Source organism: Alosa alosa, chromosome 22, assembly GCF_017589495.1.
Source record: "Alosa alosa isolate M-15738 ecotype Scorff River chromosome 22, AALO_Geno_1.1, whole genome shotgun sequence".
In the NCBI taxonomy this organism is placed as follows: domain Eukaryota; kingdom Metazoa; phylum Chordata; class Actinopteri; order Clupeiformes; family Clupeidae; genus Alosa; species Alosa alosa.
Genome location: NC_063210.1, coordinates 8785147 through 8801441, shown reverse-complemented (window position 1 = coordinate 8801441; position 16295 = coordinate 8785147). Strand labels below are relative to the sequence as shown.

General features: G+C 39.7%; 2 protein-coding genes across 3 annotated transcripts; one reads left to right on the top strand and one right to left on the bottom strand.

The window, feature by feature from the left end:
- Positions 1-791: 791 nt before the first annotated feature.
- On the bottom strand, positions 792-9871 carry snx11 (sorting nexin 11). Of its 2 annotated transcripts, none has more exons than XM_048232407.1 (7): positions 9768-9871; positions 7548-7587; positions 6422-6508; positions 4863-4963; positions 4577-4675; positions 4059-4283; positions 792-3905 (listed from the first exon to the last, which is right to left on the bottom strand). In XM_048232407.1, exons 2-7 carry the CDS (start codon positions 7569-7571, stop codon positions 2729-2731), a joined length of 1713 nt encoding a protein of 570 aa, XP_048088364.1. In that variant the 5' UTR covers positions 7572-7587; positions 9768-9871; the 3' UTR covers positions 792-2728. The 2 variants fall into 2 exon arrangements, with proteins under 2 accessions (XP_048088364.1, XP_048088363.1); XM_048232406.1 differs by lacking the exon at positions 9768-9871 and adding an exon at positions 8637-9013.
- si:dkey-220f10.4 (tubby protein homolog) lies at positions 9163-16121 on the top strand. Its single transcript, XM_048234011.1, has 14 exons — positions 9163-9229; positions 9784-10049; positions 10435-10591; positions 10886-11113; positions 11239-11277; positions 11311-11364; positions 11505-11642; positions 11779-11942; positions 12645-12803; positions 13399-13511; positions 13610-13724; positions 13867-13965; positions 15245-15416; positions 15524-16121. The coding sequence occupies exons 2-14, from the start codon at positions 10008-10010 to the stop codon at positions 15655-15657; spliced, it is 1614 nt and encodes a 537-aa protein (XP_048089968.1). The 5' UTR covers positions 9163-9229; positions 9784-10007; the 3' UTR covers positions 15658-16121.
- The last annotated feature ends 174 nt before the right edge of the window (positions 16122-16295 follow it).

Here is a 16295-nt window from a genome sequence, read left to right as displayed (position 1 = left end):
GAGGAAGTGCAAAAAGTGAACAATGCTAAGCTTATCACCAGAGCAAAAATCATCAACGCTCTTTACTGGATTGTTCGAAGCAGGTGATGAATATTGGAAGCTGGACACTAGACACAGTTGCACCAGTACAAGTGAAAAGCCCAGCTTAGCCCATGCAACATCATCCACTCTTGCCATCACTCCTGTATCCTACCTTTGACTGCTGAATAATGAGCTACATCCAGCATTTGTATTTTGCTACTGTAGGGCCTCAGAGCAGAGATAAGAAAATAATAACCTATTCCTACAACAATTCTAGCTAGCTTCTGATGGCTATCAGGACAACAAATGCAGTAGTATTTATTTAGGTTCTGTGATCAACAACTTAAGACACTCAACTAGTTTCAAATATAAATCTAGAGGCCAGGAAACATCCCAAGTGACTGAGCATCACGGTTCTGTCATTGCTTTTTGTCATTCATTGCTTTCCGTGCTTCATACTGAGGATTCTGTTAGCTGCTCCACCTGAGGCATGTCCATGTGAATGCTAGTTTGGAATTAGGTGTATTCAGTCTTATGCTAATGAATGTTTAATACAGTAATTCAATACTTATCTAAAAATGTCGATACGAATCTGATTTAAATTCTGCTTTTATAAAGTGGTAGATTATGTAAAATTATTCTCTCATCACATAAATCTTTAAGTAAAATGTTGCTGTTAAACAATGTGGCAAACTGAGAAGCAAATATACTAATGCATACCTGCATTTAAAACCTGCAACATTTCCAAAGCTATTGACACTTGAAGGATGAACATTTTCAGTGAACGTTTTATTTATCAAGATAAAATATTTCCTTTGCATTAAAAAAATCAAACAAACCAAAGTTTCCTTGTCCAAGCCAACAACAGATTGGCTCATTTGGCCCTTACACATCCTTGTTCATTAGAAGCAGTGACACATTTACAATCACAAATGACAATTAAAATATAATCTAATTTAAAAGCATTTAAAATACAGTTATAACTCTTATGAATAAACTCTTGAAAATAAACATTAAAATAAACAATAGACAAAACAATGAATGAAATTCAAACTAAAGAAATCTGTTATAATAACATTTTATCAAACATGTTGTTCCTGTGTACATATCTGAGACTTAATAAAGAGGGGTAGGAATTTCACTGCCAGATGCCAATGACTTAATATGGAATGTAGCAGCAAACTGAAAGACTAAATTCTCCACTAAGTAGTGTTAGCATCACAAAACCACTGTCAAATCTAAGCAGGAAAGATAGGCCCAGTCAGGTTCTGTACTCGAGAACATGAAAGCACACATGAAACACCCACATATGGACTACTGTGGTTAAGGGAATATTTTGTCAAAAAAGTATGATGTACAATTGTCTCACACTCATGATCAAAAAATGTACATTTTTGGTATCCACATTTTGCACCATTAGTTGTGTGCCAGCTAACACACTTGGCAAAAATAGTGTGATGTTGAACTATGGATTCTGAGACCGAGTGCTGCCAAGTTGTTAGCTGTAAAAAAAATGTGCAACAAAATTACATGGCTTAGTTTCATTTTGTTTATAACATACTTTCATTAAACACTTCAGGATACACTATGACTTAATGCCAAGTGAAGAAAATGAACTTTCATTTCAGCTTGTATACAGGATGACTTATTTCTTACAAGTCTTTGCACTACCACTGCAAAATCAAAATCCAAAACTGTATACCAAACATGCCAATATTTAGTAAAAATTTCTTAGAGCTAGAAGTTAGAAGTTATCCTAACATAACTCTTCAAAAAGCTATTCATACACAGGGGATTTGCTGTGAGAAAGCCATGCCCATTTGAAGGAATTTCTAAGTGTAAAACAATGTATGTGAATTTACCCATGACTTACTATATTGGAACATTCACACAACTATGTCCCTTGGCAGACATTATCCAAGTCTTATTTGTTTTACATAAAATCAAATCAAATACAGGCCCTCACAAGCATGATGCAATATCATCACATCCCTGGAGTAACATACCACCAATACATGAACCATGCAACGCATCTCCATTGACTTGCATTCAACATATCATTGATAGTGTCTTATTCTGAAAACTCGCAGACAGTATGGTATGAATCACATAACCCTAATTTGCATGGCTGGTGCTTTCATTGTGATGTATGCTGGGAAAAAGATGAAGCTAAGATGCAACGCTTTGATCATACGCTCCTCATTTGTTCTCAGTAGTTATGCACATTACACACACATAACTACCAAGAATATCGCATATAACTTGACTTTATATAAAGACCTACATATTCCCAGCTTAATATCTCTCATTATGAGGTATTTCCAGTTCAGTGCTTGTTTCTGTAAACTGCCATGCCACTGTTCATTTCTGATGTGGAAAGGCTTCAAAGAAAATTTTAATTCACTCTCAAGAGACAGCCAGCCTGCAAGCAAAGTTATGACAGCAGTGCAGAAACAGTGTGATGAGTGCATCTCCCAAAGGGTGACATTTCACACAATGCCTGTCTTAACGATCAAATGCGTATGACATTGTAAAGGGAAAAAAAATGATTACATGAATGGGAGAGGCAATCAGCCTCTGAGACTCCTTGAGGAGTGACCATCCATACCATAGTGTTCTGATTAATGTGAACGCTGACTAACAACCCTTTAGAGTAGCATGACTCACAACGTGGGCTCCAGGTGGCTGATTAGACCGACATGTTCTGTTATTGAATGGCAACTCCATGGGGGTCCTCTTCACCGCCTTCAGACGCACTGAGGTCTGTGTAAGGCAGTTCAATCTGGTCGTGGCAGATTTGACCTTTAAGGTCACAGCCCTCAAGGGTCTCTTCCAAATTTACTGTGCGGTCCTCAGTGCTGTCTGACACCACGGACTCGATCACATTGGAGCTGATCATCTTTTCACAGTCTGGGGCTTCTTCTGTGGAATCTTCCATGGCACTCGTCACTGAGTTGTCACTGTTGTGCCCGTTGGACATGAGACGATTGGTGTTGTTGCTCTCCTCTTCGCAGTGGTCCAGACTTTGGAGAAGGACACTCTGCAAAACCTCGCCAGTGGTTTCCTCCTCTTCAGCCTTGTCCACACACACACCCTCATCTAGATCGGCCTCCATTCCACTTTCCTCCCGAGAAGGGGTCATTTCTACATCCCTCTCCCGATTTTGGCTTTGATCTTCACATTGTTCCTCCACTGGTCCATTCTTGCCGACGCTTGTTTCACTATTATCCTGCAAACTATCAGTTTCAGCAACACCTCCGTCATGATTTGACTCGGAAAGGCTCTGTGGCACAACAGATGCCTCCAAAACAGAATTGTCATTATCAGAAGCACTATTTAAACAGCTCTCTTCCTGTTGAGAGAGTTCTACATTCGTTGTGTCTTCACTGGTCACCTCCACCACCTCATTTTGTTCTTCCGAGGAACTCCCCTGATCAGTCACCTTAAGTATAGCTTCCGAGGTGACCTCTTGATATTGATCTGTAACGGTCTCCTCAAGAAGTCCAACCTGGTTCAAAAGTCTCTCCACTTGGTCAACAGCTTCCAGAGCTGCATCTTCAAAACCTCCATTACTCTGCTGTGCTCCTTCAGTGGCGTTCCCTTCTGCGATAGCATCTTCCTGGTCAACAATTATCAAGTCAACACCTTGCGGATGAACCTCCACTATGGCTTCCGCGTGAGCGTCACCCACAGGAGCTCTGTCCCCATGACTCTCCCCCTCATGGGCCTTCTCGCTCTGAGCGTCTGCTGTTAGTTCCACCACGTTCACATCATGAACATCCACAGTCACAGAATCAGACACAGCAGCAGCAGCACCAGCTTCCTTACTGGCTGTGAGAGTAACAGGTGGCCCACACTGGGAAGACGGCATGTGGGGAGAGGGGCTGCAACAGAAAGAAAGCAACAGAAGTGACTTCCACTGATAATTTATACGAAAAGAGTATATTTCTGCAGACATATGAAGCTAATGTGTAGAAGCTAATAAATCAACAAAATAAGATCAGATTCGAATTGTTGTCACTGTGATAAAATTGTACCTCTCCATGGATTCATAAGGAACAGGAGTTGGGCATTGCTCCTGTGTGTCGCTGTCCTCTTCCTGGGTCCAGCCCTGATTGGACGATGCGTAGGTGAGAATGGCATCAGTGACAGTGTATGGAGTGAGGCCCTGAACACAGTCTTGGATATGGCTAACTGGCAGCTGGGTCTGAAGGAACAGGTGGAGCTGGCTGTCTGACAGGCAGACAGTCATGTGTACAACCCTTCCAGAAGAAACAATAGGTTTGTTAGTCCATGGAGTGGGTCTCAATGGCAATTTCTGAGCATTTTAATCTGCGAAATAAACAGTGTCAGGTGTCGAAAGCAATAGCTATTTACATGTCATTATTTCTTAACTACCATGGTTATCATATCGCACAAATGAAATCAATTCAAAAGATTATTAATTGCAATGACTATTGATCTCATGAGTAAGTGTGACACACCTGTCACTGTAACTAATATCACATTTATTATCTTATCACATATTATCTTATCACATGAATAAGGAACTTACTTGTCCAAGAAGCTCTGAAGGCCCTTCCTTCTCTTCTCAATGAAATCTTCATTAGTGAACGAAAAAAATAAAGACTTGCTTGGCAGTTCTGGGACAGGCCTATTAAAGCAAACAAGAACATTCAAAGTTCAGTTTTTGGCCACATTAGGTGTACCATTACAAAACCATAAAAAGATATATGATTGAGGTGTTTTTCCCCTTCACAGACAATAATACAGTTGTTTACGATGTTAGGCTAATAGGGTTAAAATGCTTGAGAGTATTTCTGACTGTTCACAGTACTTACACCAAGCCAGCATTCTTCTGCAACTTTTTTCTCAACCACACAAACTCGCTGTAGCGCCGGCGCACACAGGAAGTCTTCGCGGTGAAGGCCTTGCTGTTGGTCTGGAGGGGCAGAGATAAGTAATCACATTCATTATCACAAATCCAAAGCCAACCACACATGATCGAACAGGTCACCATGATGAAAACATAGCACTTGAGGGACTTGAGGCCATTCATTTTCAGTGGACCATAACTCAACTTGCCTTGCTGGAAAAATATGGAAAACCACCAGAAGTGGATTATATTTTCATACTATTTTAGTCGACTACTTTCCAACTTTGGAACAGCAGCTGGGAATAACTGTTTTACTTTAAAATCTACATGTGTGTGATTTGACCATTTGAATGAAAAGCAAAGCAAACAAGCTGGCTTTGAACAATGCTTATTCATTTAATTAGATAAATCACTCATATCACTACAATAATCACATCAACAAGGTGATGGTAATGAATGAGTCAAACCGCTTTAGCCACAATAATGGGGTTTCCCTTGAGGAAGAATATATGGTATTTTTTTGTGAAAAACCCCTGGCAAATGGGCAGAAATTCAGAGGTATTTTACTCTAGGTTGAAACTACAATGATCATATTATTATGGGTCATGTGACCAGTGATTGTTAAGGGCAGCCCATCCCGAGGGCAGTGAGTCATGGCCTTAGTTCAAGAAATATCACCAGCCTACATTTTACCATAAAACGTCTGTTCACACAACAAAACCTATGTTGGTTCCACCATCCTACTAGCCCAGAAATCTAGACGCACCCTAGCGGCAGAAAATTACATTTGCCTCCAGGGCTAGTCTAGCAACTCTCCGTTGGCTTGTGAGCTCGAAAAATTAAACTTCTATCAGGCCAATCAAATCGTTAGGCGGGCTTAACATAATGATTGATGGCAGAGTTGCAACGGTTTGGCTTGAATTCCCGGCTACTTGAAAACAAAAAAGATGGATGTTGCTGTTGGCGAACAGTGTGACACGAGTTAAGCTGTTTTTAAGTCTGAAAGTCTGAACCAGCCAACTAGCTCCGCTGGTGGGAAAACGCATGGGACTCATAGTGCTGTCCTATTGCGTGCAGAGGGAATTTGAAAGACAACCGATTATCCCGCCCCTCGGACTGAGCACTGCGAACGGAGAGTGCCCAGACCCTACATTTTAATGTGGGTCTGGCTCGTCAGGCTACCATCCTACTGCCCCAAGCTCAGTTTTCAGTGGAATTAGGCCTATATTTTCTTCTCATAATCAATTTGCCTGGTTCCATCAGGCTTAGGAAAACCACTCCAAAGTTTAGTATTGCACATTTTCCACGGGGGACGGTCATAAAGCAATTCATCAAAAAAAAAACACCCACTCCACCACTCCATTCATACATCAACATGGCGTACAGAATTAGTCACACTGCAGTACTGAAGACTCACACTACAGTACTTCACCATCAAACAACTAGGTCATAGTTCATGACCTGATGTGTGTTTTTAATGCTAACATGGCTAACATTTATTGTAATCCGTGAGGCAACACTCACATGGAGGAATATCTTGAAGTCCACATAGGAGTTCCATGAACCCTCATTTTGAGTGCGAGGGTCTTGAACGCGGACAGCAATAAATTCCTGAAAGATAAGTATGGAGATATATATATAAGTGAGCATGTCAACAAACTGTAGGGCTGCAACTAATGACTATTGTCAAAGTCAATTAACCTGTTGATTATTTTCTCTCTCAAGCGATTTGTTGTTTTTGATCAATAAAATGTCAGAAAATTGGTAGAAAAGGTTAACTAGTGTTTCCCCAAAGCCCAAGACTATGTCCTCAAATGTCTTGTTTTGTCTACATGCAAGATATTAGTTTACACTGAGGAGTAAGTAAAGCAGAAGATATGTAATGTAAGAAGCTGCAGTCAGAGACTTTTGTGGTAATTTGGCAATTTAGTTGGCAATCAATTTGAAACTGAAAACACTTCAAATGAAGAGTTCAGATGCAAAACCCTCTAAATCCGTCTGACCACTTTTTTTTTTTAAATGAGCATTTAAATTCAGGCTCCTATAGGTTTTTGCCTATAAATCGATATTTCAGACCAGGAAGAGAGTGGTATTTAGTGGGTTTTGAAGTTAAATTATTTGATTAGCGTATACTATGTGTGGAGAGCATCCCCTCACCATCTTTATCTCATTTTTGACATAGGTGGCATTTAGAGGCTTTTGCATCTGAACCCTTCAAATACACCCCTTATTACATCTGAAACTACCTGGCAAATAAACAAGTGTTTATCTGCATTTTGACAGGTTTTAAATCTTGGCCTCTAATAACAAAACCCGATTTACAACCATTTACCATCTAGTGTAGTGCAGCACTTTTCAGTGTGGGGATTAGGCTATAAGTGATCTAGCTCTAATCTTGAGATTTGGCAGTGTATTACTCTCACAATAGTATAATGTCATCAGAAGTCATATAATCATCTTAAACAGTCTACAAGGTAGTTGTGCTTTTACAAGAATCTTTTGTGTTCAATCAAAATTCAGCAGTTACAGACTATAACATATAAGAATTATGTAGACCCGAGTTCAGTTTCCATCTGTATAGTCTGAATACGAGGCAATAAAATATTTTTATCAGGATAAAACTGAATAGGGAGAAAAGGTTGACTCTTACATCTTGGTCCTGACTTTTAATCATCGTACCAGAACAGCATCTGTGAAACAAAAAGGGGAGAAACATGAACAGTGTCAATAAAAATTGGTTTCAGTCATACACATCACCAGAACATGACTCATGACTCAACACTCCACAAACTTAACCGTAAACTCAAATATCAAGCTAATTGCTTCCAGCACAGTAGGATCAGCCTGATAAAAATACCTGCATGTTTGTTTTTTAACCTCACGGTTCCATAAAACAAAAAATTAAGGAACTGAGCATACAAAGCCAGTGATTCTATCTGACTTCTCTTGGCTACCCTCGACATGGGTAGGGTAGACTGAGTACAGTTGAGACACTTTTTGCCCACACAAAATCAAACAAAAAATAGATACTGAAAAGAAGTGATTTTCCAAACAACATTCCACATGCCATTTTCTTAGCTTGTAAACTAAAATATTATCAATCAATAATACCCATAAGTAGTTTATATTTTCCACAATTAGCTCATAAACATAAGGTGCATTTTTTGTCTTGTTAGGAGAGCACAGCAGCTCAGCAGCTTTTCTGACCTTTGACAACAGAAACTGTTCCTTCCTCAGGACTCAGTCACTGTTCCACAAACATAACCTCCTCCTACCTCCGTCCAGACAATGCAGGCACGAGCATATTTAGGGCTGTTTATTCGCTGACAATGATTAAGCTTATTTCTCGTGACGGATGACGAAACATGGAACATATGGATGCCAACCTACGCTTGGCATGAAAACTCCCTATCTGTTTTTGATAGACTTTTGTGGTTTCGTAAAGAAAGAAACTATGGTGAAAGTGTAAAAACATTAACAAAAGGTAGTCTAATATCAGAATTTAACGTCAAAACCATACGAGTAAATAGGCATATCCGTCATCACAAAAATGGAACACTGTGTTCTCAAATGGTTACGTTTTTGTTACAACAACAGTTCATTGCTCAAGTGCTATAGATAGGGAACAAACTGGCACATATGAAGAGGGCCTCAGAGTGTCTCCTTCAGAGTCAGGAGAAAAAAATGCCCAATAGCGCGGTTTGTTCAACATTTTCAATAAATGCAAGGAGATACTCACTTTCCTTTCTTTGGATATTCTGGTATATTCCTTTATTAGGTGCAAAACCTTAGAACGAGCAGTTCTTCAGAGCGTTTGGGCGAGACAGATGAAGTGACTATGACTTATTATTCTTTCGTCCTAAGGAGGAGGAGGATGAGTCGACAAACTGTTTGACAAGAGCTGATGCCATGATCCATTCGCCTCGGAGTTCAAAGTAGCCTAAACAACAAACGGCCAGACAGTCGCGCCTACATGGACCAATTAAGTTTATCACGACAACGCAAATTCTTAATTGAACAGCAATTTGCAAGATTCACTCAGATATAGCATGTTAAACCAGATACCATATAGCCTGTATAGTTTCTCTTCTTCCTCTTTTCTTTGCTTAGTCAACAGTGGCATAGACAGAACGTGTATACTGCCATCTACTGTGCCGGTTGTGTGAAACGCAAGCAGAGAAAAAAATGCCCTGCCCACTTACAAGTAGCCCATTTAAAGCAACACAACGTACATATTTTACCTTTAAATAGCCCAACGGCTTCCAACTCATCTTGAGGCTACTTTCAACCCAATGAATGGAGTCTGATGTCGATGTGCACCTGGAACGCCTGGTAGACTAATGCGCTATTGCTGTTGTTTAGGTTATTTGGGTAGCCCGACTCTTGGCACTAAATAGATACCCAGTAGCCTACGTCGAAAATGGAAATTCCTACATTGTGGTAAACTACTCCTGAACACACACACACGCAGATAAACTTAATAAAGGTAAAGTTAACACCAGTTCATCATATAGTCCACGGTTCTGTGTTAAACACAGCCAGTCTTAATGGCATAACAATCCAGAACAAAGTGACAGGTATATAATTGGAAAAGGGGAAATAGAGGAATTGAATGGCTTCCACAAAGAGAGTAGGCTAAAGAAAAAAATCCTTGCCTTGCCTACATATTAATTCACATTCTGAACAGTTATTTCTCATGGCATGCAACATTAAGGTACTACATTTAGCCTAAATATCCAGAAGGAGAGAACTTGGCAACTTGTGCATTTGATGTCACTTGGTCATTCAGCTGAGAATGAGTGCGCCCTGCATGCAGCCTTGGAGGAGAACTCGTGAGTATAAGAACATTATCTCCCCTAATCTTCTTTACCTTCTGTTGTGCGCAGGTGGAGACTAGGGACATCAGATGAAGTGGGAGAGACGCTGAAATGTCCATTTGATTCAACAGCTTCTGCAAAGTGCGTCTGTTAGGTGTCTTTTTGGCACGGCCAGTTTCTGTGCCCCAATGCAGACAACTCCATTGATTTCCAGTCAGCTGCTCTTATTGGTTTGTTGTGGACCTCGGTTTCAATAGAAAGACATTGTGGTTTACCATTCGTTTTCCACAGGCATGGAGGACCCGGATCACCGTCAGCAAAAGCTGGATAATCAGGTAAGAGTCCTAATGACAATTTCTTGTACTGACTAAATTATACAGCTCTGTGTGAAAATAGTGCTGTTTTCTGTGTGAAAATAGTGCTTTTACTAGGCTACATGAAATCTATCATATGACAACTTGTTTACATGGGTTAACACTAGCCAATGTGTAATGCCATGGATGTAATGAAATTAATATAATATCATTGTACCACAGGAAGTGCTGTCAGTCAGTCAAGTTTTATGTAGAAGTAGTGAACCTAAATCTCATATAAATGCCTAAAATTATTTTATCTGCTTGACCAGTTCAGAATTGTTATTCCCTTTTATACCAGATTTCTTGAACATTAATGTTTTATGTGTTAAAGTTTTATATGTTACTGCTTTATTGTTTCTCTTAGCGAAGCTTGCTGATCAAAAAACAGCAGAAAAAGAGGTCAGACATCCAGATGGTCACAGCCAATCTTGACGCTAAACCCAAGAACCGTCGACAGAAAGCTGGAAGCGATGACACGGCCCTGTTAATTGAGCCATCCCCAAGCAACACATCCTTGAATGGTCAGTACAAAAACTATCAACTGAAAGAATACAAGAGTTCCATTTAATCTTAGATTATCCCTCATTTACAATATTGTTACAGGTAAGACACTGATATTGTCTACGGGTTTATAATTCAGCACAGTGCAATAAGTGCTTTGGAAAGTATTGCCATAAGGTCCTAGTGGCTGTAGCATTTCACAGACAACACACTTCACAACACTAATTTCCCTTTTTCTTAATTTACCCTTCCATAACATCATTGGTTGCCCCTGGCAACAGTGAAAAACAGTTTAACTGTGTCTTGATTGCCAGACTCTCCAGCTGAGCAGTCTCTTGATGGCATGCTCGAAGAGATCAGCCTGGGAGAGCACAACATTTCCAACCAGACAAACAGGGCCGTCTATGAGGACGCCCCGCCAACCATTCCCATCATCACTAAGACCCTCGACTTGGACATCGAGAGCCAATGCATCCTGGAACCAGAGAGCCAAACTGAGAAGAAGACCAAAAAGAAAGGATTGAAAAAGGCACAGGGAAAATGTGAGGATCATTTACCATAAATGTCACACAATTCACTGGAAGAATAAATAAAATCATGTACAAAATGATTTAATAATAGCTAATTTACCCCTATTAAATATTAAATATGTATGTGGATGATGTAGTGGAGAAAAATGATGCAGAGGATGGAGAGAAGCAGAGAGAAAAGAAAGAGAAGAAACCAGCAAAGAAGAAAGACAAGAAAAATGAAAATAAACTGAAGGCAAAGCAGAATGAGGAGGAGGAACAAAGTAGGTGAAAAATATTCCACTGACAACGTTTTTTGTGTATTGTTCTAAAACAAACCAATGCTAAGTTCCTTTGAAAACCATTGGCCGCCAATATTAAAGTAGATTAAGATGATTTCCTAATTATAATGTCTATCCTATAGCGGCGATTCAGATAGACTCAGTGACAGAGTTCCAGATAGGCAATGAAAGGATATCTGGATCAGAAGCTGAAGATGAGAAGAAAGACTGGTCCAAGAGCCCTGTCCCTCCCACTCCCAAGAAAAAACAAGTGATAAAGGGTAAGTTACCCATGGCACCTTTATTTAAACACGGCATTGCATGTTTGGATTCATATTGCAGTCCACCTCTACACTAAATTTCATTGTATTCGCCAAATGACATCGCTTATATGCTTTTGTTACCATTGCCCCACAGAACATTTACAATTGAGTGACAATGAAGAAGATGAAGCCATAGAGATTGTGAAATCCCCTAAACTGTCCAAAAAGAAGGAAAAGAGAGACAAGATCAATCACAGCATTGCTTCTCTCAATTCCAACTACAGGGAGTCTTCTTCTGAGAATGAATCTACTGGAAGAGTAAGCCCATAAGTGAAGTGTTTCCATTTTGATGTGATCACAGGACTGTTTTTGTTTTGTTTATCCAGTTGTGTTTCTCCAACTGGGTTTAATGTGAACTAACCTGTTTAAATTTCCAAATAGACAGCATGTCAATTATTTTGCAATGACTCAGTTAACTGAAATGTCCTTTCATGTAAATCAGCGGTGTCAAACATAAGGCCCGAGGGCCAGATCAGGCCCGCCAGCAGGATTCATGCGGCCCCCCAGATGTTTTGGAAGAAAAAATTAGAGAAAAAAAAGATATTCACATTCAGTTGTCAACAATGCATAATAAGCCATATCTCTATGATATGATAAATTGATTAAACCATCCTCAAGAAGGAAGTAGCTGAAAAAACTGACATGGAAGTAGGGCATTTTAAGAGGAAAAGAGCGCTATATGACAGCAGTACATGATACTTGTTTGCTGTGGGTATAATAAAGGAGTGTCATCAAACACCACTCTGATACCCATGCAGAAGAATGATAATGACCACGACAAGGACAGCCCTGCGTGAGGTCTCATTCCAACAAGTCCGGCCCACTGCCTGATATGAGTTTGACACCCCTGTGTCATTGTAAATTCTGCATGATGGCCATAAAAAAAGATGGCTATCACAGAAATAGATATTTTATATTGTTCTGCGTAACCTAGAATATCTCTACCCATTCCTCTGTCAGTCATCCCCACTGTCTGTGGAAGACCTGGAGCAGTTTGCCTTGCGACCTGCTCCGAGGGACATGACCATTCAGTGCAGAATCACCAGAGACAGGAGAGGTATGGAGAAGGGAATCTACCCTACCTACTACCTGCACATGGAGAAGGAGGATGGCAAAAGGGTGAGGAGAGAGGCCAGGTGTAAGGAGACATTTAATAACAAATAACAGAACATGTTATAGTACATTTTGTTCTAATCCATGGATGTCCTGACTTGTTTCGACAGAGGCCAAATTAGATTTTGTGAAAGAATATGAAGGCCAGCTCTTTGTTTGTAGCTTGACTTGGACTCTGCATTCTCTTTAATCTTTAAGTGTACCAGTACACTAGTGACTAGGCCAACAGGTGAATGTGTTTGCAAGATAATACATCAGAATTAGCCATGATCCATTAGTTTACGTTAAATCCATATACCTCTGTTTGGTAACTCCTGGATTAACCCCATCATTAACCTTTCAGAAATAGGGTGAATTGTACCAAATCAACACGCTATCTCATCATATTTTGGTAATGTGGGACTGGACACGCCTGTTCTAATCTATTGTTGTTGTTCAGGTGTTCCTGATGTGGGACTGGACACGCCTGTTCTAATCTATTGTTGTTGTTCAGGTGTTCCTGATGTGGGACTGGACACGCCTGTTCTAATCTATTGTTGTTGTTCAGGTGTTCCTGATGTGGGACTGGACACGCCTGTTCTAATCTATTGTTGTTGTTCAGGTGTTCCTGATGGCTGGGAGGAAGAGGAAGAGAAGCAAAACATCAAACTACCTCATCTCAATTGACCCTACTGACCTGTCCAGAGACAAAGACAGCTACATTGGCAAATTAAGGCAATTACATAGTTTGACAGTCTCTGTCTAATTTTTTTTGCCTGTGATTTATTTATCTACGTACTTATTTATTTACATATATCTTCATTTTCCACTAGATCAAATGTCTTGGGCACTCGCTTTACCGTGTATGACAATGGAGTGAATCCAGAGAAAAAGCCCTTTGTTCAGGAGTGTGAAAAGCTTCGTCAGGAGCTAGTGGCAATATGTTATGTGAGTCCAAATATGATATTGAATTTATTCATTGCCCCCCCCCCCCACACACACACACACACACACACACACACACATGTTAAGTCATGTCTATTGATTTCCATGCTGTTTCATATTGATGACAGTTTGTGACCCCTGATAGGAGAAGAATGTTTTGGGGTTCAAAGGCCCAAGGAAAATGACTGTGGTCATTCCGGGGATGAAAGAAAATGATGAAAGAGTCTGCATTCGGCCCAAATCTGTAAGCGTGCCTTCCACGAGTCACGGTTTTGATGACAGTGTGTGTGAATCACTTATTCAACCCCAAATCAGAAAAATTTGGGACGTTGTGTAAAATGTGAATAAAAATAGAATGTAATAATCTGCAAATCTCTTAAACTCATATTTAGTTGCAAAAAGGACACAGACAACATATCAAATGTTGAAAATGACAAATTCGACTATTTCATGGAAAATATATGTTTATTTTGAAGTTGATACCAGCAACATGTTTCAAAAAAAGTTTGGACGGGGGTAACAAAATGCTGGAAAAGTTGTGTAATGATAAAGAAAACAAAAAGGAGGAATGTTTCACAACTAATTAGGAGAACTGGCAACACGATTGGGTATGAAGTATTTGGGGAGTTCATCATCTACAGGACATAATATTAAAACATTCAGTGAATTCAGAGAAATCTTTGCAAACAAGGGAAAGAGCTGGAAGCAAATTAGATGGCTGTGGTCTTTTGAACCTCAGATGGCACTGCATCAACACCAGATCTGTTTCCAGACCTGTCATTGTATAGGATCAGGAAAACCTCTGATAACCATTGTCTATGTGCACATACTCAATTCAAAAACTGCAGCAACATTAGTAACAGTCAAAACAGCCAAAATTGTATTGAGAAATGACACAGAAAATACCACCGTTTTATCTGAGCCTGAGCTTGTTTAAAATTGACTGAGGTAACATGAAAACCGATCCTGTGGTTAGACCAATCAAAATGTGCCATTCTTTTTGGACATCATGGACTAATCTGTGCTAAAGAGGAGAGGGCCTATCCAAGCATCCAACCTTCCCAACTTGTTTTGGTCCTTTTGGTCCAACATCTATGACGGTGTAGAGGTGTATTATTGCCTACATCATGGGCATCTTGTACATTTGGTAAGGCACAATCAATTCGGAATGATGTATACATGTTACTGACATGAAATTCAAAATGATCATATTTTCCATGAAATAGTCAAAATGTTAATTTTCAACATTTGATATGTTGTCTATGTCCTTTTTACTGCTAAATATGGGTTTACAAGACTTTTATATTATCACATTCTGTGTTTATTTGCATTTTACACATTGATTTGGGTTGTAGTTATGGAAAATCAGCAATATTAGTCATTAATATCCCTTAGCTACCATTGTATCAAAGCACACAATAAAACTATGAGGACATTATTTGACTTTATTTCAGTTTTGCTGTTTTAGTTATTGCCGTTAAATTTGCCTTGCTGCTCTACCTCAATCCCTGACTCTTTCTCAGGACCTGGAGACTCTGCTCACCCGCCATGAGAATAGCAACACGGAGAACCTGGTGACCCTGATCAACAAGTCCCCAAGCTGGAACGAACAATCCCAGTCTTACGTCCTCAACTTCCACGGGAGGGTTACTCAGGCATCTGTCAAAAACTTTCAGATCGTTCACCCCGATAACGGTGAGGGAGAACTCAACCTGGTGTGGTGTTCCTACAACAATCTCTCACTGTACTCTTACTCAATGCTATATACACTAACATATGATTCTTAATTATTTCCTTCACAGTGGACTACATTGTCATGCAATTTGGGAGAGTGGCCGAAGATGTATTCTCAATGGACTACAGTTTCCCTATGTGTGCATTACAGGCCTTTGCCATTACTTTGTCTTCCTTTGATGGGAAGTTAGCTTGTGAGTGAATTGAGCATGTATAGGCCTAGTGATAAGAATCCACTAAATGGTTGAAGATGGCTTTGGAAGGGTGCCTCTGTTATAATATAAAATGTTTATAAAGGGCTGGCCATTTTCAATTGTTTTCAACGCACTGCTTTCACAGAGTATTTTAAAATCTCTTGTAATCTATTTCATTTATAAAAGACTTGAACGAACTGTCAGTGAATGTTTTGGAACATTCACCCTTGTATCCTACATCACAGGCTACATAAGCTAGCTCTCATTGTGTGGCCAAGCACAACTAAGCTTTTTGCTAAACTTTTCAAAGGCTACGTAGCACATAAAAATACAACAACAAACTCTGACAATCGTCATATCAGCATTAGCAGAACTTTGTGATATATCTGATGATGAAATATCTTTGACACTCGTGAACAGACCTATTTCGCTCTGAAATGGGAATTGCTGAATAAATCTGAATTGTGTTTAATTAATAGAGTTCTGTAATTATTCTGTAATTATTCAGTCTAACTTCAACTAATTATGTCTCAATCTGATTAGTGACAAATGACTTTGCAAATCTTTGTAGCTTTCAATGCGTAATATTTCACAAGGTGATCCTAAATTGACACCAGCAAAAGACAGCAGATATCAGATTAATGCA

Coding starts and splice junctions, on each gene's coding strand:
- snx11 (XM_048232407.1), bottom strand. CDS start 7,571: ATGATTAAAAGTCAGGACCAAGAT. Junction 6,509..7,547: donor TTAAAAGTCAGGACCAAGAT/GTAAGAGTCAAC, acceptor CTTATCTTTCAG/GAATTTATTGCTGTCCGCGT. Junction 4,676..4,862: donor CAGAAGAATGCTGGCTTGGT/GTAAGTACTGTG, acceptor TTGCTTTAATAG/GCCTGTCCCAGAACTGCCAA.
- si:dkey-220f10.4 (XM_048234011.1), top strand. CDS start 10,008: ATGGAGGACCCGGATCACCGTCAGCAAAAGCTGGATAATCAG. Junction 10,050..10,434: donor AGCAAAAGCTGGATAATCAG/GTAAGAGTCCTA, acceptor TGTTTCTCTTAG/CGAAGCTTGCTGATCAAAAA. Junction 11,278..11,310: donor GGATGGAGAGAAGCAGAGAG/AAAAGAAAGAGA, acceptor CAAAGAAGAAAG/ACAAGAAAAATGAAAATAAA.